Raw genomic sequence first — 25,538 nt, forward strand, 5'->3', positions numbered from 1 at the left:
CTTTCAACAATAAAGATACATTTTTTAAAAATCCTCTGTTCCGAAGCCAACAGTCATTTTACAGTTCAGGCTGCTTTCCCTGATTATGGGTATAATTCACCCTTTCCATACTTATTCCAATTGAGTGAATTACTAATAATGTATACTCTTTTCTCCAGTTAGAGAATGTTCTTATTCATTAATAATAATGACATATTGCTTCTTTGCAGCCTGCTACGTGCCAGAACTTTTCAACATGCTTCACATTCATTCTGCTACTCCCAATTGTAGAAAGTTAAATGAGGGCTGTAACGTGGTCAGTGCACTCACAAGTACGATCGACTCTTAATGAGCGCTTAATAATTGCTCTCTTCTGCGCTGCACCCCGCTTCCCACATGCCATGCTTAGTTCTGCCCTTTTGCCTTTGTACATCTCTCTTCCTAGAATATTTTTTCCTTTTGGTGTATCCAGTTCATATTCACTATCCAAACCCTACCTTGACTCATTCGGTTCTCATGGATCTTTCCTATTGTCAGAATACTGATGTATTTATAAGGAGTTTGGCATGGTTTGCCTTGTAACTCCCTTTTGTCTTTCACTTTTTCCAAAAATTTTAACAGTGCTTTATAGGCATTAAATACTTGTTGAATGAATACTTCTTTCCTTCTCAAGTAGACATTAACTTTCTGCAAGGGTTAGCCCAGTCCTTAATTTCTTCTCATCCCCACAGATCTCAGCAATGTGCTTGGCACATATGTAAATACCTACTCATCGGATGTGGGGGAGTCCAAGCTGTCTGTCGTTTGGAACTTTCATGGGAAAATTCTTTTCTAATACCACGCACATAGATACACTTCAACGAAAAGGGGCAAAAAAAGATTCAGAGGTAGAAGTCTGATAAGTAGGTAAATTCAGAATGAGATTCATTATCTGTGTTTTTTTGGCAATATTGAAAGCTGTAAATTTTGAGCACTTATTGTATGTAAAACACTGAGTTGAGTGTTTTACATTCATCATCTTAGTTCTTAGAACCAAATGGTTGGGTGAATGATGCAGCGGATGCTCAGAAGGGTTCCAGAGCCGCTTGTAAGCAACAGAACCCCGTTTAAACCCAGGTCATTTTTATTCTAAACACGTGTCTTTAAGCGCTATACTGTATATCATCCTATTCAGCCTCATTGCTGGAGTTTTCAGCCCTTGTGAAATATCTCCCTGTTGAAGTTCACTAACTTTAAAGACATTAGATTATGCTTGTTTCCAGCATAAACATTCAGTAAGTGTTAGCCTTTATTTTTGCTGTTTTCCAATTTACACTGGACTGTTCATGATGTTGTCATTTCCCCTTATGCGAACTTCCCTTTAAAGGCAGAATCAGCGATTTAGTATGTCTGCGAACTCTGGATATGCATGCGTGTGTTTATACGTGTTTGGGCTTCCATGAAGGCGCCGAGGATTTAGAGAGTGAGAATGAAGAGTGAGCTGCTTTGCTACTGTTTCCAATCAGCTCGCTCGTCAGAGGCCTGCAGTGAATCTGCAGGGATGCCTGCGTGAGCTCAGGGAGGGAAGCAGGTGATGGATGGGTCCAGACCCTCAGTGTCTCAGAAAGAATCTTGAATATTGATCTATTTTGTGTGTTTTCACAGCACCGGATTTTAGGCTGTGTTTTTAAGATCTCTCATCTCATTTTTCTGCAAATTGGAGAATGACAGAACCGTGGAAGGCATTAACACTCTAGTTTTTATTTTTGTGTATACTATCTCAGTGCATTTAGGTTCTGGAATTTAAGAAGTAAGACTTGACTAAAGAATAACCAGTTTAGTGAAAATAAGTAAAACCCTTTTGTAAGTAAAACCCTTTTGTGGGAAGTTAAAATTTTTTATATAATTTCAGACATACAGAAAAGTTATAAGAATAATATAAGGCACTCCTGTATACTCTTTAACCTATTTTAAAGTAGAGTAATATATTTTTAAAATGCTTTTTATTTTAATCTTAGCATTTTCTAATTATACTAGAGGCCCGGTGTACGAGATTCGTGCACTCTGTGGCGGGAGTTGGGGAGTGTCCCTCAGCCTGGCCTGCACCCTCTCCCAGTCCAGGAGCCCTTGGGGGATGTCCCATTAATGGGGAGCAGGCCTAAGCTGGCAGTCAGGCATCCTTAGCGCTGCCGTGGAGGCGGGAGAGGCTCCCACCACTGCCACTGCGCTCACCAGCCGTGAGCCTGGCTCAGGGCTTCTGGCTGAGCTGTGCTCCCCCAATGGGAGTGCACTGACCACCTGGGGGCAGCTCCTGCATTGAGTGTCTGCCCCCTAGTGGTCAGTGTGTGTCATAGCAACCGGTCGTTCTGCTATTCGGTCTATTAGCCTTTCATATTAGCCTTTTATTATATAGGATAATAGATCATGTTGTCATCACAGTGGTAGAAAAAGATTTTGTTAATTAGAACTGCTCCCCTGTCGCCAGGTTTCATCCTATATAATAAAAGCCTAATATGCTAAGTGTCTGGTTGGTCATTCAACCAATCAAAGTGTAATATGCTAATGATATGCTAAGGCTGCTCAACCGCTTGCTATGACATGCACTGACCACCAGGGGACAGACAATCGACTGGTCGACCAGTCGATATGACGTGCACTGACTACCAGGGGCAGACGCTCCGACTGGTAGGTTAGCTTGCTGCTGGGGTTCGGCCGATCAGGACTGAGCAAGACAGGCCAGACACATCCTGGAGCCATCCCATGGTCCCTCCACAGTTGGCCAACCTTCCGCATCCCTCCCCGGCCCTGATCGTGCACCAGTGGGGTCGCTCGGCCTAACCTGTGCCCTCTTGCAATCTGGGCTGAGGCACCCCACCTTCCTGAGTGCATGAATTTTGTGCACCGGGCCTCTAGTTGAGATATAAATGACATATAACACTATGTAAACTCAAGATGTACATGTTGGTTTGATACATTTTATTTTGCAAAATGATTGCCACCATGGCCATAGCTAACACCTCCACCCTGTACATAATTACCATTTTTTTCTGTGGTGAGACATATAAGATTCTATGTTTAATTTTAATGCTTCCTAAAGGGTTTTTTAAATGGAGATTTCCTTCCAGCATAATGTTATTGTCAGAAATGTTTGTCTCCTTGCATTCAGTCCCTGGCCCCCATACTTTGAACCCTCTCACAATATTCTTACAGATCAATATTAAAAGATTTATGTTTTAAAGTTTTAGGGGAATCCCAATTTGGAGTTTGAGGCTAAAATACTGTTCATTGAAAATAAATCAGATACTATTTTAGTAGGGTTGGAAATATGAGAACATTCCAGCAAATCCCAAGTGTAAGAATTATAATGAAATAGGAAAGAAAAGTGAGCCTTATTTTATTTTGCAGTTGTAGAATTATAATATTCTAGTGGCAAAATGGAAGAGCTTTTATACGGTTCAGTTTTAAAATGATGTTTGAACTGACTGCATTAAAACAGTATAATTAAAAGTATTTGTAAATTTACTATCCAATATGCTGTTTCTTAGTTATGTCTTAGAATAAGAAAGTTAAATATCTAAGATTTTACCACATGTACTTGTTTTCACATTATTTACATTATGTTAGAACCAAATGATATAATTTGTGAGAACAACTTAATTATAAAGTAGAAAAATACTACAACATGAGAGGTATTTTTATTTCATTTATAGACGTGAACAAGAGAAAAAAAGCTGTTTATTTAAATAAGGTGAATAAATGAGCCATCTTTTATCAATATTTGCATGAAATTATACATAATTTAATTAATTTGCATTTTTAATTTCAGATTCAAAACGCTAATGATGTATTAATTGCGCCACTTGAGAAATTTCGAAAAGAACAGATAGGCGCAGCAAAAGTAAGTGTTCCATTTTATTATTCTTCAGATATTCTCCTAGTAATTAAAGATGACATAATTTCAGATGTTAACATTTTGATATTAGAATGACCTTTTAAAAAATTCTGTACGTCATTTTTAACTTTTGCACTGAGCCTATTACAAAGACCGACATTTCTTTAAACATAAAAGATATTCTTCTTCTACTGAATAGAGAAAAAGTCAGCATCAGTGAGTTCCTTCCATCCCCACAATTGGAGGGAACTATTTTAAAAGGGGTGAAATTATGGTAAAATTATGAGCTTTGCTCCTAACTACTATAAAATAAAAATTAGGCAGAAGGTATATTGAAAATTCAGGCAGTTATTATAAAAGAACTTTTATTACTTACTAGAGGCCAGATGCACGAAATTCATGCAAGAGTAGGCCTTCCTTCCCCCGGCTGCCGGCACCGGCTTCCCTCTGGCACCCAGGACCCAGGCTTCCCTCGAAGCCCTGGTTCGTCCGGAAGGTCGTCTGGAAGGACGTCCGGTCTAATTAGCATATTATGCTTTTATTATTATAAATTGTATTTTTTCATTATTAAAGAAAACGTGTTTGTGGAAAAACCTTCAACATGTTTGTCAAGCCTTTGCAATGATGTTCAGTTGATTATGTACCAATTAAAATTTCCCTGAGCCTAATATTTTTTGAAATTTACTTGCACCCTTTTTCTTAGACCTGCATTTTAACTACCTGCACAGCATTATGTAAGGACATAAACTTTAGGGTTTCCAAAACAGAATTCATCACTTCACCCATTCTTTCTCAACATGTTTTGGCTTTCTATTTAGTCAGTGACATAGCCCTTCCCCATTCTAGCAGTACTATCCATTCTAATGCAGAATTATTTTTCCTTCTTTCCACCTTCTCTTCTGTCTGAAATATTGAAATAGCTTACTAGCTGGTCTCCACACGCACATCCTAATCTGTTATCTACCTTCCTGTCTGTCATTCTTGGATAGTGACACCTTCAGTGGATCTCTTTGAGAGACAGTTTGCTCCTGATAAGGAACGAACTCTACACTGTGCCCATCTGCTGCATTCATTATACCTCCTTCCTTGTGCACAGTTGCCTGCTCACCAGTCTCTGTCCATGGATTTGCCCAACCTTCCTCTCTCCCCGGAACATTTCTTCCCCTTCCCTTGTTGAGGTCTTGCTAACTCTCCATGGCTGATCACCCAGCACCAGAAAGAAGCCTCCCATGTATAGGCCTCATTCATTCCTCTCCCAGAATTGATTTTCCCCCTCATAGAATCCAGTAGTCCTTATGCTCATTTCCTGTACAAAACTATCACAGTCCACCCTGAATTCGTTTTACATACATTTCTTCACTAATTATGAAAAATTATCAAGTCGAGGACTAAGCCGGAACTATTTTTGTGTTAATTAATGCAGCAAATGTTTATCAATGTCCTGGCTGGCCTCCTTGTGGCAATCCTGGTGTTTGAGATGAAGGGATGCAACTATAAACAAGACAGGCATGCTCCCTGCACTTGTGTCCCTAATTATCTTTTGTGGAAAACAGACACCAAAGTAATAGCAAAGGCACTGATGCAGAAGTGCAGGGTGCTTCCCGAGAGTGTAATGAATGGGACTGACCTTGTCCTGAGAACCAGGCCGGGCTCTCTGGAGGAGGGATTGGTTAAGCAGGGGAATAAAGGATGAGAAAGAAATAGCCAGCTATGGGCATACAGGGGTGGGAAGGGGACAACCTCCCATAGCTTCCTGAAGAAGGAAGAAGGTGGGGATGAATCGAGGCCTTGAAGGAGGAGAAAGGCTGGCATTTTAAAGGAAAACGATCCAGTGTGTTTGGAATATAGAGGACCATGGGAAGAACGGAGGACATGTGCATTTTTAAATATTACTCTAGTTGCATGTCATGCACGGATTGGAGGAGGCGAGACTGCTTTTGTGAAAACCAGTTTGGGGGCTATAGGGCAGTGGCTTTAGATTCAGAAGGTGGTAGTAGCGGTGGAGACAAGGGGCGTATTTCAGAGGTAAAATGGAAAGGGGTAGGAAATGGGTCATATCGTTAGAAGTGAGGAACAGGAGGTTTCAGAGGTAACTCCCAGGGGGCTGGGTTGCATACTCCAGTGGTTTTGAAGCTACTTACTGAGATAGGCAACCCTTATGTTTGGATGGCAGGATGGTGATTTTGGCTTTTAGACATAATGCATTCGAGGTTCCACTGAGACTTCCACGTGGAGACGTTGAGTTGTCAGGTGTGTAATCGGATCTGAATTAGAAATACACCTTTGGGAGTTATTGTTCTCTAGGTGGTAATTAAAATCATGGGGGGCGGGTAGAATAGATCCCACTGGGAGAGAACAGAGCGAGAAGAGGACCTACATTCTGTATAATCTGAAAACTCTCAACATTAATGTTTGGGGAGAGAAAAACTCTACGGTGAAAGGTAGGGGCAGAAGAAGGAAGAAAATTACAAGAATATGGTATTCCAGATCAAGGAAGAGTCTTTTCAGGAATAAAAATAGCTGATCTTTATTGACATTTACATTGTAGTGATTTTCACTGAACTATTACGTCTGTGACCTAATTAAATCCTCAAAGCAACCTGTGTCTTACACCGGTTTTATCATGAGGACAATGATGAGTGAGACTGTGGAGCTAAAATCAAGCCTTTTTACTTCACAGCCTTGATTTACAATATTTCACTTCATTAATTTTTCTAAAACTTTATGAAAGAGCTTTGTGAAAAATCCCTTTTACAGTGCAGGATATTCCAAGTTTTCTGGCCCACCTAAAATAGTAAATTTCATTTGTGTATGGATTATTCTTTTTGTTGTTGCTGCTGTTTTTGTTGATCCTCACCCGAGGATATTTTTCCTGAGGATATTTGCCTCAGGATGGCTTTCCATTGTTTTTTAGAGAGAGTGGAAGGGAGAGGGAGAGACAGAGAAACATCAATGTGAGAGAGACACAATAATTGGTTGCCTCCTGCACACACCCCGACCAGGGCCAGGGAACCTGCAACCAAAGTATGTACCCTAGACCAGGATCAAACCCAGGACCCTTCAGTCCACAGGCCAATGCTCTATCCACTGATTCAAACCAGCTAGGGCTGGATTATTCTTATATGAAGGTTTAGATTAGCTCTAGTTGTAGTTGAATGAGCAATTACACCCATTTTTAAAACATCTCACATGCTGGAGAGACCAACCGAGAACACACAATAGTATACTATGCCTTTGTCCACTCCTTAGAAGGTTAAACCTGTGGTTAAATGAGTTCAAATGAAATCTTGAGCATAAAGATTATTGTACTTGGTCCTTTGGTGATGGTGATTCTGTGTATTTTATCTGCCTATGCTCTTAATGCTAAATTGCTTCTAAGCTGCTAAGTAGTTGTTTTTTAGTAAAGGGAATAAAGAACAGGCATTTTCTTCTGACATATACGTTCGAGTCCTTTTCTTTTCTTTTGCTTTTGCAAAAACATTGTGGTAGAAGTAGAAATCCTTGAAGAAAAAATTCTTTTTTATATTGCTTTACTCCCTGTTTTACTTAGGTATTTTCTTACTTGGTAAATAAAGCTAATTCTACAAATGACACTCCGCTGCTTTCCACAGTCTTTAGAGTAGAGGTTTCCACAGCGTGCTCAGGCCCACGAGCCAGCTGGAAGGCAAGAGTGTCTATTAAGTTATTAAGTGTAGAATCTTCCACTGCAGTCAGCAACCTCCTTCGCTTGGTCCAAGTGGAAAACGCTGAGTCAAAGTGGCCTTCTCCTCACAACCAGATGATCCTATTTAACTGGAGTGGATCAAGTCCATGGACCACAAACGTTTCCTTTGTAGTGTGTTCTATGGATCTTTGAGACACCTGATACTTTGCTGTGGAGGCCCTGAGTGAGTTCCAGTTGAGGGGAAAAGGCACCAGGCATCTGTAAAAGGCATTAGAAAAGGTTAATGATGGGGTCGTGGAACTCAAGGACAGAGGCGATGGGGCCTGCTTTGTGAATAGCTAAAGATTAGAAGAATTATCTATAAACAGTTGTCAAGAATGTATTTGTTTAATGGTTCTGAGTCTAATGGTATTCGCAGAATAGGACTGTATTGCAGGCCTGGCCACTACATATGTCAGAGTATGGGATGGAATGTTCTGTTTCTTTAATTTGGCTTCTGATACACTGCTGATCTGAATTCTAGAAATGAGTGGAAGTGGAAGTGGAAGTGGGTATTCAAAGCTATTAATGCCAACTAGAATTTTCACAATATGAATATAGCGAGAGCAGCATTATAATAGAGCAGGATGAATTATTTGTTCCCCCACTTTTTGTATAAATTGACAGCTATATTTCATTGATTATATGGGAATTCTCCTTGCTCCCAGAGAGGATCAATTGTAAGTCATATCTGCATTTTCTACACTAGTTTCATCAAAAATTAACTCTTACCAATCAAAGACAAATCCATTATAGGTGTGTGTGTGTAAACATGTATATAGAGAGTTTCTCAAAAATGTATACATACACTTTTAATAATTATAAAGGTAGTGTTTATTAAAATGCATTTCAGCCCTAGCCAGTTTGGCTGAGTGATTAGAGCGTCGGCCGGCAGACTGAAGGGTCATGGGTTTGATTCTAGTCAAGGGCACATACTTCAGTTGCAGGCTTGATCCTGGATCCTGGGGGAGGCAACCAATTCATGTGTCTCTCTCATGTCCATGTTTATATCTCTGTCTCTACCCCTCCCTTTCATTCTCTCTAAAAATCAATGGAATAAATATTCTCAAGTGAAGATTAACAACAACAACAAGAAATGCATTTCATGTTCAAAACCAAGCTATCAGCTATTAAAGTATGTATACATTTTTTGGGGACACCCTGTACATACCAAACTATTAGATATTTTAAGGGATGGAACTGACTTTCAGGAGACCAAGTGCTCATGTTCCATATATACACAGACTGGGCATGTTGGTGGCACAGTGAGGGCTAGAACGTAATTCCTCAGACCAGTGTCAACCTAAGAATGTCCAAACCTATAGAGAATTTTTAAAAGAATTTATATGAGCCAAATTGATGACATGCCAGGAAGCAAGATCTCAAGTGCTTCCCATAATGACAGTTTGTAGTTTCTTTTATATATTTGGAATTAAGGTAGGAATGTAAGGCAGATTACATGAAGGTGGGTAAAGGCAAAGCAGAAAAATCTCTATGGTAGGATTATAGGATAGTTAACAGGATCATGTGCTTTTTGAGGGTGGTTATACTTCTGAGGGGTCTGAAAAAGAGGCATTTCAAAGGCATAGAAGCAATGGGCATTTAAGGCAAAGATAGCCTTTTTATAGGCTTTGGGTGTGACGACCCACCATGATTTGCCTAGTTAGGAATTTATGCTCAGATTATCCTGTGAGGTTACTTTGGGTCACATTTATTACAGCACCTAGTTTTCATCCACACCAGGAGTCTTTCATCTCCTCCAGGCTGCTCTTTAGAGTACTTCTTGGTGAGATTTTTTCTTTTTTGTTGTTGTTAATCCTCACCCAAAGATATTTTTCCATTGATTTTTAGAAAGAGTGAAAGGGAGGGGGAGAGACAGAGAGAGAGAAACATCAATGTGAGAGAGACACATTGATTGGTTGCCTCCAACATATATCCCGACCAGGGCCAGGGATCGAGCCTGCAACCAAGGTACTCGTCCTTGATCAGGAATCGAACCTGAGACCCTTCAGTCTGTAGGCTGATGCTCTAATCACCAAGTCAAACTGGCTAGGGCCATTTTCTTTACCTTTAGCAAAAAATGATTTAGTGTGAAATTTCTTAATTATAAAAATTTTTCAAATAAGTTCACACTTGCCCACTTTGAATCAAGTGAAATTAATATAGTTCCCTTGATTTAAAAATTCCCACCACACAGTAGGCTCTTACCACTGGTTTCATTAGAGATAAAAGAAGCTTGAGAAGTGCTTCCCATAAAAGTTAAAAGGTACATTTTTATTTCTATGGGAAATGTTTTTCAAGACTGGTTTTCATCTTTAATTAGATCTTAAAAGAATCATATGAACATTCCTCTACGGGGTGTGTGTGTGTGTGTGTGTGTGTGTGTGTGTGTGTGTTTTAATCCTCACCCGAGGATATTTTTCCATTGATTCCTTTTTTAGAGAGAGTGGAAGAGAGAGGGAAAGACAGAAATATTGAAGTAAGAGAAACACATCAATTGATTGCCTCCTGTAGGAGCCCAGACAAAGGCCTGAGCGGGGGAGGAGCTGCAACCGAGTTACGTGCCCTTACTGGAATCGAACCTAGGACCCTTTGGTCTGCAGGCTGACACTCTATCCACTGAGCCAAAGTGGCTCGGGCCCTCTATGATTTTAATACAAAAATAAACAATATAATATTAGTCATTTCAAAATAGAACTTGATTCTCTTTATATTGATTTTATATTGAAGACTGTGATGGAACCTGATGATTTTTGTCTCTTTGTTCTGTCTATAGTAGAGTTTGGTTCTGTCTTTGAACATTTATTATTTTGAAACGTAATTATTTTAGTATTTAGTATCTAAAAAAATCTATGAAGCATTGTCACAATTAATTTTTGTTACAGCCTTAGATTTCTTTTCTTCAGATGAAAAGTGGCCGCACTCTAATTTGTTGTCTGAAACATACAGATAACTTAGAGAGAATCCAGAAGGATGACAGTTGTTTTACTTATTTCAATGATAACATTTTTGTCACTGAACTGAGTTATGTATTTAATTTAATGGGTAATACTTTGGATTCACAATCAGAACATTCAAAATAACATGGCTTATAGGGTCAGCGAATGGATTGAGGTCACCATACTTTTCCTCCTGTTGGCAACAAGACCTAAATCAGGATTGGTTTTTCATGTGCTGCTGATGGTCATTGAGCTGAGTCTCTGTCTCCTGGACGGATGTTCTCTAGCAAGGACCGTATTTGGGACTGAATTCTGTGGGCAAACTATAAGCCATTTAATAGTTTTGAAACTGCTTGTAATTCCCTTTATTGTACATCCAGTCAATAGTCCCTATTATGTTATACAGGGTTGCAGAAGTACTGATATTTGTTATTTAATTTTTTAAACAATAATACTACCCTTTATAATAGTTAACCAAGTACTGCCCTAAACATTTTACATGTAAATTCATTTAATCCTCATAACCAACATATCAAATAAGAAAACTTAAATTCATTTTTGTAGATAGATGCAGAGACAAAGAAGCATTGGACAGACTGTCAAACCTCAGAGGGAAGGCAGAAGAGGGTGGGCAGTTGGAAGAGATCAACCATTGAATTTGTATGCATATATATGCATAACCCATGGACTCAGACAATGGGGGGTGTGAAGGCTTGGGGTGGGGTGTAGGGATGGGCTAGAAGGGGTCAATGGGGGGGGGAAGAGTACATGTAATATTCAATAATAAAGATTTAAAAAAAGAGAGGAAGAAACTGAGATGTAGAAAAATGAAGTAAATGGGGTGAGGTCACCTAACAGTAAAGTGTAGAGTCAGATTTTAATCAGAAATGAGATAATGTCTATAGAGTTCTTTAGTAGCACTACCACATATTTGATACTCAAGTGATATTTATTCCCCTTTTCATAAACTTCTCAGACAAAGAAAATTGGTTGGTTAGCTCATTTGAAGAGTAAGATAGTGTCATAATTATTTAACAGCAAGTTCTATAGAATCATACAAACAAGATAAAAACTTGGCCCTCAATACTTGTAGGAAATGTGAACTTGGATAAAAGAATTACCTCTTTAAAGCCTTAGTTTCCCCATCTGAAAACTGGAGAAAATAATAAAACCATCTTCATAAAACTGCTACAATAGCACGATTTGACATTTTATATAAATTGCTTTGCATAATTTTTGTACATAGTAAGCACTAAGGCATTAATTGCTTTTGTTTTATAATTAAAAACAATTATTGCTATTATATACCTTTTGTCAGTATTAACCAAAGCATTGCAGTAAAAATAAGGTCATTGTTCATCATGTAGGTTAGTTTCTTATTTTGTTTCATGGACAGAGAGAAGCAGCTCTGAGTTGATGATTAAATAGTGATAAAGTCTGGTTCACAAGGCTACTATGCAAGAAGGCTTTAGATGGACATCAGTCATAATTAATAATACCATACAATTTATGGGTCACTATCCTATATAATAAAAGCTTAATATGCAAACTGACTGAATGGTGGAATGACCCACAGAACAACCGGTCACTATGACGTGCACTGACCACTAGGGGGCAGACGCTCAATGCAGGAGCTTCCCCCAGCCTGCAGGCCCCAGGCCAGCCAACGCAGGTTCCAATAGGGACCCCCCAATTGCCCCGCCAGTTGCCTGAAGATCAGCCCTGATCGCCGACCAGGCCTAGGGACCCTACCCATGCACGGATTTCGTGCACCGGGCCTCTAGTTACTTATAACAGTTTTACAGAGTAGGAAGTATCATCATGTTCACAGAACTAACCTGAGACCCAGAAAGATCAAGAAGCATTGCTAGCAATCCAGGGGTGTCCTTGTCCTTTAGCTGGGACTCAAATCCAAACCTTCTGACTTGGCTTTTGGCAGTGGGCCATACCTACCTCCACGCACCACGCAACTTGTTTTGGTAGTTTATAGCATATTTTCATCATCTTTATACCATCCTTATAAGGTGAGTATCAGCCCTACTGGATCTCATGGCCATCACTAGGAAAACAAATCAGATCACATTCCCTGGAGACAGAATGTGGGCAGTGGTCTCTGTACTTGACAGAGGGGACGCTGTACATATTTCGGTGTCTGTACGTATTTCAAAAATTGCTGAGTATCATGTTTTTATGGACGTTTCAAACATGGCCAGTCATAGGGACAGCAGAGCCTCCCACTGAGTTAGAAATCTGGATTGGGACATAACCCAAAAGGCATTCTGCTGAAGAATTCAAGTCAATTTATAAATATTACATCATTATATGTTAAATGCGTATATGTGTTTATATACATATATAGATTATTACAGTTTTATTAAGTGGCTACTGTGTGCTCAGATAGAAGGATATGCTCCTATGCTCTAATTTGATTATTATAACTTATAGAGAAAATTATCACTATTTTCCCACCTAATTATTCTTACGTTGATGCCTGAAGACTAATACTTAGGAAACATTTTAAGCTTCCTTACAAGTTGTATTTTTACAAAAGATCCTTATGCTAATTTTTAGGTCAAATATACAGTTTTTTAAAAGATTAATGCAATTTACAGCATCATACATAGATAGTAATTGATGAAATGTAGTGGAGTCTCACTGTGTCATTGTTGAATTCAACACTGAGAGATCTTGAGAGTGAAACCTTGCTATACACTCAGATTACTTTTATTCTTCAGTGGTCAGCTTCATGGATGAGAATCAAGCCTTTTTCCTTGTAATGAAGTCTTTTCTGTTGCAAATCCAGTTACTTATAGTCAACCTGGTGGAAGGAGATACTCCAGGCAACTAAAGAAAATTCTCTAGGTCTCTTTCCTTCAATAGGGCAGCAGCGAGGAGTTGAGAAGCTCCCCTTGGTTCACTTCCACAGAGCAAGTTTCCCACGCGAACTTGGTCTCTTCTCTAGAAAACAAGGTGGTTTCTTCGGTTCAAGAGTTGGTGTTTCTATTTGTAGAGACATTCTTTTCTCTACCACACCTACCGGCTGCCCTACGTAGAAGAATTTTCTACATGCTAGTTTGTGCTTCTGAATTCATTTCATGATCTGTACTTTGGTACTCAGCATTGCTCTACACCTATTTTTCCTGACACCTTCTTTGTTCAAGATCACTGTCTTTTCAGTGGTCCTTGAAGTGGTTGGGAATCTTATTAGTGATTTCTGTTTTTCAAATTTAGATGTTTAGAAATATTCTGTAACACTTAGGAGATTTCATATTGACATCTGTGGAAGTTTCAAACAAGAACACAGTAAAATTGGTTCTATTTCACATTTACACTTTAGAATTCAAAGCGAGTTGCAGTTACAAACAGGAGTACATTACAAATAGCATGCATAGGTGGGTTTGTAATATACATCATCTGATGTTAGCTATAGAGCTTTTTAAAAATATATTTAAAAATGATTTTTAAAGACAGAGGAGAGGGAGAGAGAAACATTGACATGAGAATGGAACAGCTGCCTCCTGCATGGCCCCTATCAGAGATTGAGCCTGAGATGGGGCATGTGCCCTGAGCAGGAATCAAACCAGCAAATTTTTGGTGCACGGAATGATGCCCAACCGATTGAACTACACTGGCCAGGGCCTAACTGTGGGGCTTTGGTAAAATGACTACCACCAGTGAATTCAGCCATCCTGTGTTTAACTGTACGCTGTAATAGTGGCTTGTTTGTTGAGAAAACAAGCAAAAATATCAGGGTAATCTAGGAAAGAAGAAGAGATGAAAGATTTTTCAAATCATTTTTATAGAATACTAATTTTTGCACCTTATTATCTATTCCTTGGGCTTGTTACAAATATATTGTGCCAACATTTGATTTTAATGCTGTTTTATTGGGCTCTTCCTATTGCCCTCACCTATATTTTATGTGTATTGAATTTGAATTAAAACATTGTACTACACATTGAAGTAACTAGAAACCCTATAAAGCCTAGGAATCAGTGGGTTAAATATTTAGTAAACTCATAAAGATTTATAAACTAAATTATGAAGAGCCTTAGACTACTTCCTCTATAAAATTAACTAAAACTTTTTGTTACATCTGAAATACACAAATTTTCATGTCTAATCCACACACACACACACACACACACACACACAAATGTAGGGAGCACCCCAATGTCAGAGTTGCCAGGGTCAGTATTTGTCAGGAAGCCCCCATATTTGCTGAATATCTGTTACCTTAACTTACTCTTACTATGACATTGTTTCAGCTTAACAAACTCTTGTTTTCTATAAACAGGTCTTGTTACATTTAGTAGTCAAAACTGAACATGAAGCCCTAGAGTATCTAAGTACTATAACATTAAAAGAAGCATCAATGTCAGACCATGAAATTATTTGCCTTGTCACTGTCGATGTCACATTGTTTATTCAGTTAAATAGAATCTCGGCAGTTCTTAAGTAGAGCTCTTTGATCCATTAGGGACTTTTTGGATTTGGTGGTGAGACTTTTTACTGTTTCTCATTCCAAAGTAATGAGATCTTTTAGCATCTAAAATTTATTATCTAATATAGTGAGATGTTCTCCTTTACTACCTCACCCTCCTTTCCCAGCCCTGAGTCATTAGAAATCTGGTTAGCATGCCATCATCCATCTTGTCTTAAGTCATTGATACAAGAGCATCCAACTAGATGGTGTTGATCTGCCTTGTATCAGACATGGTGCTAAGCCTTGGGGCTGCAAAAATAAAATATGTTGCTTGCCTTAATGGAGCTCACAGTATAGCAGAAGAAGCCCCAAAGAAACAGATAATTGTGATGGAATGGGATTAGTGATGTATCTGAAATATACTCGTAGTAGTTTCTGAGAACAGTAGAAGAAACAATCCACTCTGCTTAACCAGGGGAGGCTGGCAAAGACTTCTGTGAAGTTGTAGCATTCAGCAGGTGCAATTTAAAGGCTGGCAGAAATTTTCTAGTCAGTGCAAGTTCAACCAGTATCCCAGCAAAAGAGAAGAGTCATAGTGGGTCTAAACATTTTGTGATGTGGCTTAGAAGCTTGATATACTCGGTGTGATTAGAGCTATTTTTTTAAAAAACATGAACCACATTAAGAAATGTCTTTTACATCATAATTGAGTGATTATATATACAAACATACTTCTGTTTCAACATCTGATGTAATTTGATGTTTTCAATTGTCTTCTACTCTAATCCACATCATTAAAACAAATGCTGGTTATAACTTGTGAAATTGATCGTATAACCCACCTGTATTTCATAATCCATAGTATGAGTAAATACTGGGTTATAGGTTAGCCTATGTATGTGAGTGGAAGATGAAGTCAAATTAGTGAAAAATGAGGCAAGAAATATTCAGCTGGGGCAGAATATTGGAGAGTTTCGTGCTGCACCAAGGAGTATTTTATTATATTTTGTATGTTTTTTTGTTAACAGAAATCATGATGATGATCATGATATAATGGAAATTACTCATAGGTAGCTCACATATATTTATTAATTTTACAGCAGCCCTGTAAGGGAGTTGTTTTCATTTCCTTCTTACCAATGAGTAAACTGAGCCATGGAGAGTATAATATAATTTGCCTAGGATTAGACAACCAGTAAGTAGCAAATCAGGAATTGAGCCCAGGCAGCTTTGATCTAAGGCACATGTTCCTAATCACAACACTACACTCGTGTGCCAGTCAAGTCTTGAATCTGTATTTCAAGAAGATGGTTTATAAGCGTTGTGAACGCTGGAGTCGGAGAGACCAGCTAGCTGCCAGGCAATGATTCATCAATATTTGCGTTGGAATGCTCATGACAAATTTTGTTCTACGATTGGGGGTTCCAGTCATTTCCAGGCACCTGCTGGCCACACAAGGCTTGCTAACTGGAAAACCCCGCCAGCAGGAGTGCAAGGGGAGACAACCTCAGGCTTACAGGTGACAAAGGCCTTTGACCCTAAGTTACCACTGATTACCCTCCAGCAAATTACAAACCTGGTCTTTTCCATGGGGTCCAAAGATGAGCCTCCTCATTAGCCCTTCAGTTTCCTTAAGGGCACCATCTTTTCATTCTTTCCTTTCCTTCAGCAACACCTGCCATTGGCATGCATTTCTATATATTTCTATTAAGGTATGAGCTCTCCACTATACCTTATCTTTTCTTTTTTTAAATTTACTTCTGGAGAGGCTTATGTTCCCATCTGTGAATTCAGCTGTTACTGAGTTCCAAAGGAAGGCTGGCACAGGGAGTCCACTGTGGTAGTAACAGTCTAAGCACCGGCACCGGCTCAGAGCAGGTAACTCGGTAAAGGACGAGGTGACTTCATTCTCTTTTGCCTCAGGATGGCTTTCCCCACTGCACAGTGGAAGGTATCCTTTGTTTCTTGAGCTGAGAATGTTCATTTCTCCGTTTAAGACCAGGATCCGTAAACTGCAGGCCCAGTCTGGCCAGCTGCCTGCTTTTGTGTGGCCCATGTACCATGAATGGTTTTTACATTTTTAGATGGTTTTTAAAAATTAAAAGAATAATGTCTTGTGACATTAAGTTCCAATTTCAGTGTCGATAAATAAAGTTTTATTAGAACACAATGTAGCTCATCTGTGTATAGCGGCTCTCATGTTACAACAGCAGAGTTGGGTGGTTGTATTGGAGACCAAAAAAACATAAAATATTTACTATTTGGCCCCTTGGGGAAGACATTTTGCAAACTCCTGGTCTAAGGTCTGAAACAAATTTCACTTTTCATCCTCCTGCATTCTCTTTGGTCTTCTCTGATATTACAGACTTAGTCATGCGTGTTTGATGACTTGCCTTCCTATGTTGGGAAATCACAGGATTTATAGTAAAGTTAAATTGGCTGTGACCTTGAACAGATTCATAGCTGAAAGTCATAATTGTAACATAAACACCAAAATTATTTTATTTCCAATATTTGTATCTTCATGGAAATCTTTTACCTTTGAAGCCAAACATATTCTCAGTTTAGGGCTATGGTTTTGCAAGCAAGAAGTTTAGAATAAGTTGATAAATATATATTTTTTTACCTCTTAAGTAGGCTGTCAGTATTTAAGAGAAGGCCACGTAAAAACCACTTTACAATTAAATGCTTTAGTTTCAGTTTCAAATTGCACCATGAACTCCAAAATGTGGTGGACAACCCAACAGTGTTGATTTAAATACGAATGTGGTAAATCTCATGATAGATTTCCCTTTCTTTTGTCCGTGTGCCATGGTTTCTACACTATAAAAAAAGCAGTCAATTAATAAAGGAAAAATGATTTTGTTTTTGTGGGGGAATGTGTAGATGACTCATTTTGTTTCAGTTTCAAATTGCACCATGAACTCCAAAATGTTGTGGACAACCCAACAATGTTGATTTAAATAAGAATGTGGTAAATCTCACCATAGATTTCTCTTATGTCCGTGTGCCATGGTTTCTACACTATAAAAAAGCAGTCAATTAATAAAGGGAAAATTATTTTGTTTTTGTGGGGGAATGTGTAGATGACTCATTTGTTAGCCAACATAGTTGAAATTTGTGGATGTTTGCATAAACTTAAGTGCTAGATCACCACCAGAAGTACGTTTGAAACGTATATTGAGAGAAGTATGTTGAAATTTGTGGATGTTTGCATAGACTGTGCTAGATCACCAGAAGTACGTTTGAAACGTATATTGAGAGAAGTAAGCTAAGTCTGCCATTTTTATTCACAAGAGTATACATCTCTCATTGACTTTATTAATAGGTTTGGCTTAACACAGCTTCTTACCCTTTGGCCATTAGAGTACATTTTGCATCGTTCTCTTCTATATATACTCAGTAATAATACGAAGCTAAACTGAATGCTCTCCGGAGACCATGCAGCCCACGTCTCCATTGAGTGCCTGGTGATTTACTGACTTTGAATTAGAGAGATGACCTCTACAATTACTGTAGAAAACCCAGGGAGAAGTGAAGTGAGCTCACTGTAGAAAGATTTCAAGCATTGAAAAAACTTGCCTTATTTGGTAAATGTGGTTAACTGGTCCCAGCTGGTAATGCTGGTGAACTCATTGTGAGTGGTACTGTCTCTTTAAGCCAAATTCAGGTATTTTTTATCCATTAGAATTAGTGTTAAATGGCATATGTTTAGATTTTCTTGATGTGTCATGGACTAAATAAAATCTGAAAGGACAGTATTCCATTTTGAAAATTAAAGCTCAAATGTGTTGACACTAAAAATGTTCTGTTTATATTTTCTGGTTTATTGTGCTGTTTATCGTATTTAACCTTTGGGGGATTTGGGGTTAATTTATGCCTTGAAGAACAAAACTACTTTGGAAAGCACACTTATACTTACTTTTTGGCTTTAATATAGTTTTATTTATGCTTTCATAAGTTTACTCTGTACATTAGAATTTTAGGACAGAATCTGTTAATTACATTTTCTTTTATTGCTAAGTAGCACTTCATGGTGTTGATGAAAGAATGTTCAAACCTATAAAGAAAATTGTTAGTTTGTTTGAGCCAAATTTTGAGGTCATGGATCGAGAAAACTTTCCAGAGAATGGCAGTTACGCAGTTCATCTTATACATTTAGAATCAAAGAAGAAAACAAACAAGATACATGAAATTCATTGGTAAGGAGGTGAGAGAAAGCAAACTGGGTACATTTGTAGGGTTGGATAAAAAGCAGAATGGAGAGGCACTTGGTTTACATTGGTAGGTATAGGATAGTTAACGTTTACAGTAAATAGAGTTGGTATGTGGCCAACAAGATAACAATGAAGAGTTTTGTGGTCTCCCGTTCTGGTGGTCTTGTGCTGCTGGTTATGCCTCCAAGAGTCCTGGGAAAGAGATTACTCTGACATTTCAAAGGTATGCTCTCTTGGCTGTGTAAGAACAATGAGCAGACAGGGCTCACTTAGCAAAGGTTGACATTTGCTAAGGAAGCCATAGGCGTGGGGCATGACTACCCGCCATGACCTGCCCAGGTAGGAATTTGTGATCAGACCGTTCTTTGTGTTTACTGAGCTTTTCAGGTTTGCTTCATACCCCTTTTTCATCCATCATGTTTAGAAAAGAAAAGACTGTAGGCTGGCTCTCCTGGCTTCTCCTATTATTCCTGTCTCAGGTTTGGCTTTTCAGGGAGTCACCTGTTTTTTAGAGAAAAAGTACAGGCTTTCCAGTCCAGCAGGCTTTGGTCTGAGTCCTGGCTCTGCCGTGTGTGAGCTTGATGACTTCAGGATAGTTCCTTAACTTTCATTACAGTGCAAAGGTGATATGTGTGCTTTGCGAGAGTAAATATATGTGTGTGAAGGTGCCCAGTGCAAACTTGATAATAAATGTCCATTTTCCATTCATTCTATTCCAACAGTGGACAGATTCCAGCTTTTCCTTGGCCTCGCTTTTGGAATATATTTAGGTGACCTGCTTGATCCTCTCTGTCCCTGTCATCAGTTTTTCTTGTGGTAGCAGGCAACAAGGGTCCTCCATATTCTTACCTTTCAAAACGAACTCCTGCAGCATCAACTAGGAACTTATTAGAAATGCAGCCTCTTTGGCCCCCTCCTCCCCCCAGACTTACTGAGTCCATTTCTTCATTTTCACCAGATCCCTGGTTAATTCAGATGCACAATAAAGCTTGAGAAGCGCTGCTCTGTATCACTTACTTGGATCCACAGCTCTGATGAGGACTGTGGATCTCTGCATGTTGGGGATCATCCCTGGGTTGTAAAGTACGTACATGACTCCAGAGGGGTGACTCATGATGATTGCTCTCTTCTGAGCTTAACTGTCAGTTCCCCACAGATGTGACCTTCTCTGCATATACCGTGGTCCTCTCTGAGTGGATTGTAATTGGCAACTCCTCAGAAAAGGACATTCTGTTTTGTTTTGGTAAAAGCAGTAAGTGCTCCTCAGTGTTGCTGTGGGTTTCTTCCTGGGACAGAGAATAGCAGAATTTGGTATCATAGAGCAACACAATATAAATGTTGAAATTAATATATCCTGTTTGTTTGCTCATTAATAGCAAAACTCTGAAGACTGAAAAGACTGGATGCATGATTTTTCTGCGAAAATGCATTAAAAAGATTGTTAATAAAAATACGTATTCAGGCTGGAAGAAGGGGCAGACTTAGTCACTGGGATCTCTGAGAAGGAAGGGTAGGGCCCCCTGTGGGTCTTCATGGGGTGCTTGATTAACCTCAGAGCTGAGTGGTTCTCAGAATGCAGTGTGTTCTTAGAAGCTAGTATCCAGGATAGTTTGTCATGTCTAGACAATACTAAACATTTTGATGCGAATAATTTAATACTATGACAACAGTTTGTGCGTGGTTTTCATTCATAAAATTAATCTCATCAGTAATGTTACCTTAGGTATAACTAGACTAAGAACTTGGATGATAGATATTTCCATCCCTGCATTTTATTCACTTGTAGTATGTGGTCATGCCATTATATGTGGTCTTTTCATTATGTCCTCATTATAGGACACTAGAGGCCTGGTGCATGAATTCTTTCATGGGTGGAGTCTGGCCTGATTGGCCCATCATGCCGGGCCGGCCAGGGGGAGGGGCTAAGGGCAGTTGGCTGGCTGGCCCTGCCCCCTGGTCAAACTCCCAGTGAAGGGGACAATTTTCATATTAGCCTTTTATTATATAGGATAAGGGATGGTTTACTTTTTTTTATCATAACATAAAAACCTACCCCGTTGGGATTTGTATTAGTTGGTTTTCTTTAGTTACTATAAATTGTTCAAGTTACCATTTCAGGAAAACATATAACAATAGTAATTAAAACTTAAAACTTGTTTTCAAAGCAGTAAAGTTTTTGTTGTTAATGGTTGTGGTTTAAAATAAGCCACATCAGTCCTTTTACTCTAACCATCTCCAAACCCAACCCGAGGCCTTGGTCCCGCATTCTTTCTTTTACTCTTTCGTGTTTATTTTCAAGGGATCAATATTTAGGAGCTAGGAATTCATTTTCATAAACAATCTAATAAGCCTGATAAACTCAGAAGACGTTGAAAGGAATAATTTAATGCTAGCTAGCAAATTGTTACAAAAATGTCAAATGGAAGCCAGAATGGAATCACTTGATGATGAAGCCAGGGAGATGAAAATGTCACTGGTGAAGCGAAACAGAGCTGCCAGACTTTGCAGGTTCTGTCCCCCTCTCCTCACTCTCTTCTGAATTGGGGAGAGATTTGGAGTTTTGTTATGGTACAAAGGAAGCTGAATTCAGCTGCAAGACCCATCCCAGAAAGAATGCTAAACAACAGTGAATCTTGAAAATGCCAAAGTAGATAGAGTATGGGCAGTCATGTCAGGCAAAAATAGGGAACTTGGGGATTACGTATCCTTTGGTAAGTGTCATTGCAGATCCCAGATCTTCCTGTCTGCTCCTCCCTGGCCATGAGCCTGAGATATGGGTGTGGGCGTGGCTTAACTCGGAAACATTTTCTACCTCATCCAGTCTGTGGCACATACCCAGTTGCCCTATGAGATCTGGCAGCACCCAAAGACGGCTTGGTTTGGCCATAAATGAGGGAGAATTTATCAAATAGTGGCGCCTTTGCTCTTCTGCAGCCGTTTTCCTTTATGCCTGACAAGGCACAGGGCAAATCAAGGTGAACAGCCCAAAGATTGGCTTATCGCATTTCATTCCTTTGATTGCCACCCGAGAGTTTTGGAAGCTACATGTATTGCTTATGCTGTACTGAGTTGATTTCCTATAGAATCTTACAGGACCTTTAATGACAACAGTTTTCTTGGGTTATTTATATAGCACTTGTCCTGCTGTCTGAAACTTGTACAAAGCAAGAGTCCAATTCCATTTATCATGGAATTGCTTTAAATGAATCGCATTATTTTCACTGCAGTATCAGGAACCTTTGTTCTGTCTTCCACTTTATTTTCCTTTTTTTTAATTAAAAAAATACTCTTTATTTGCTTTTGAGCCCCTGTCTATTTAAATCTGAATTGGCTCTGAAGTCCAATTTACAAAAATTTTTTTTGCATAACTACATTTCTAAAAACTTGTCGTAGTTTGGCTCAGTGGCTAGAGCGTCGGGCTGCAGATCGAAGGGTCCCAGGTTCTATTCCTGTCAAGGACAGGTACCTCGGTTGCAGGCTCCTACCTGGCTCGGGCCCTGGTCAGGACACATACAGGAGGCAGTCAATTGATATGTTTCTCTCACATCCATATTTCTCTCGGTCTTTCCCGCCCTCATCCACTCTCTCTAAAACTCAATGAAAAAATATCCTCGGATTGGCTCTGAAATCCAATTTACAAAAATTTTTTTGCATAACTACATTTCTAAAAACTTGTAGCCAGTTTGGCTCAGTGGGTAGAGCGTCAGCCTGCAGATCGAAGGGTCCCAGGTTCTATTCCTGTCAAGGACAGGTACCTCGGTTGCAGGCTCCTACCTGGCTCGGGCCCTGGTCAGGACACATGCAGGAGGCAATCAATTGATATGTTTCTCTCACATCCATATTTCTCTCTGTCTTTCCCACCCTCATCCACTCTCTCTAAAAATCAATGAAAAAATATCCTCGGGTGAAGATTAAAAACTTATTTAACACGGTTTTGTTGTTAACTTACCCTATATAAATGCTTGGATCAATTTCATTGTTTAAAAACTGTCATTGCCAACTTTAAAAATAATGTTGTTGCACTTGCATAAATGCAACTGAGATCATTAATAAAATATTTTAAAATAAGATGACTAGAATTAAAATTAAATTATAAGTGTCTGTAGACATGGTTCTAATTACAAAATGTAAATACTTTTCAAATTGGACAAAAAGAACTAAGTCAGTGCTTTGGAAAAGTAAGTGTTGTTTCTCTCTGAAAGCATCATGCATTGAGCTTACTCTCAGCGGAGTAAGTTTAAATCCAAGAGGATAACTTGGCTTTTATTACCTCTTCAGTGGGTGGCGTCTCCTGCACGTATTCAGATCCTTAAAAGTTTGAGCTCTGCATTTTTCATTCTAAGACTTTGTAGTTGGGTAACGTTGGACAAGTCAGCTTTAAAGGATACAGTTCATAGGCATCTCTTTGTATTTTGAAAGAATCCAATGAAATTCTAATGTAAAATGTGTTGTGAAATCTGAGGTGCTATCCAATTGTTATTTTTTTCCCTTTAAAATGAACTTATTCCAGCTTGTCTGTTTTCCAAACAGGCATTTTTTTTTTATTTGTTTTCATCTAAAAAGCATAGCTACCCTAAAGGGAACAGACTTCCCTGAAAAATGGTGAGGAAAAAAAAATTCCTGCAGGGGCTGACTAATGTCTGTGGGGAATATAGATCAACATTTCTTCATGGAGTTGGACCAAATGACCTCTTCGGTTTCTTTAAACTCTAGGGTTCTTTGATTGCTTAATTTTTAGTTATTGAGAAAGATCTTTCATTTTGCTATTCCTTGGTTTGGACATTATCAGAGGACTTCTGAAAGTAGCTCTTTATTCGTATTATTTTTAATGATAATCACAAAGAAATCCCTTTTGTATCTGGACTAATTTTATTTAGCACAATGAAATTCATGTTACTGTTTGGAGTTTACATATTATTGCAATAGTTATATGTGAAACGACTGTTCATCAGTGTATATCCTCACTAGATGACCCACCTAAAGCCAAATTAACAAAAGACACCACTATTTGCAAGAGTGCAATGATGGTTTAACTTCTTTGAGAAGAAATAAAAAAAAATAGTGGGCAGAACACTAAATTAGACTTAGACTTTATGTTGACTGTCCTTGATTTTAAATGAAGGTTATCTCTCTCTGTGCTATGTTAAATTGGATAGTTTAAAAGAAAAGCACTAATTAGAAATAAAGAAACCTGGGGGTCATTGCCCTGTAGTCCAAATACCTGTCTGACATGTAAAGCCCTTTACAAACCCACCGCTTAGCAGTCACCCTGTCTTGTATTTAAGCCAGTGAGACAGAAAGTACCTCTGCGGCCATGCATTTCATCCGTTCAGAGCTCTGTATTAAGGTTCTTCCTTATTGATTATGCCATCCCTATTGCAGGGCCAACACTGTGCTGACAATTGGACATGCGTTGATGATAACATGCATTGTGCTTGTCCTCGCTCTTCTGTTCAGTCCAGGCTCAGACAAAGCTCAGCTCATTTAGAACTGATAGAGTCTAATGCTGTTGCCCAGGATGTCCTATCAGATTTGTAGATTCTCTCCTAACCTTTATTTGAACTCTTTGAAACCTTTCATCTTTATTTTCTACTTTTTGAAATGAGGAGATTAGGTAATTTTTCTGGGCCCATCTCGCTCAAAATTCCCCATGGTTTTTAAGTGGTGATGTTAACTTTTTCATTGGAAGCATTAGTCTGACCAAGATGTGAGCTAGGACGCAATGTAATTGTGTGATGGACAGAGAGGCCCCACCCAGCTTCCCTTCAGGGAGGACTTGCTGTCCCTGCCATAGGAGGGCTGTGGTCAGGAGGCAGCCTGCCACAGGCCATGAATCAGGCAGCCCACACCCAGTGGTTGACGGGCAGGACTGAAAAGGTACAGCCTTTTAGACTCACTATTAGACAGTCTACCAGATGATTCTAGCTCCAGGGTGCCCACTGCGTGAGTAGGCCTTGCCTCCCTACATCGCAGTTACACATCTCCTCTCTCCAATCCTGATTTTGGAGAAACATACTAGTAGTTTATAAAAATGCTTTGTTACCCCCTCAAGCCCTATATTTTATTAAAAGTTGTATTTTTTCAAGGCTATTTTCAGCCTTAGCCCATTTTTCTCAGTGGTTAGAGCATCAGCCCTCAGACTGAAGGGTCACAGGTTTGATTCTGGTCAAGGGCATGTACCTCAGTTGCAGGCTCGATCCTGGATCATGGGGGAGGCAACCAATCAATGTGTCTCTCTCACATCAATGTTTCTCTCTTTCTATCTCTTCCCCCTCCCTTCCACTACTCTAAAAATCAATGGAATAAATATCCTCAGGTGAGGATTAACAAAAAACAAAAAAGGCTACTTTCAGAGTAGTAGAAACTTTCTCACAGTGAAGAGGATAAATACAAGGAGACATGC

At 39.1% G+C, this 25,538-nt stretch overlaps 1 protein-coding gene across 1 annotated transcript in view; it reads left to right on the forward strand.

Annotated features, from left to right (window-relative positions):
• The window catches only part of ARHGAP42 (Rho GTPase activating protein 42), a 248,988-nt gene that overhangs the window by 139,299 nt on the left and 84,151 nt on the right, over nt 1-25,538 (forward strand). The window contains exon 4 of the mRNA XM_014544570.1: nt 3,785-3,856. Coding sequence (XP_014400056.1) covers nt 3,785-3,856 — 72 coding nt within the window. The remainder of the gene's footprint in view (nt 1-3,784; nt 3,857-25,538) is intronic.

This window comes from Myotis brandtii, unplaced genomic scaffold (assembly GCF_000412655.1).
Source record: "Myotis brandtii unplaced genomic scaffold, ASM41265v1 scaffold37, whole genome shotgun sequence".
Classification (NCBI taxonomy): domain Eukaryota; kingdom Metazoa; phylum Chordata; class Mammalia; order Chiroptera; family Vespertilionidae; genus Myotis; species Myotis brandtii.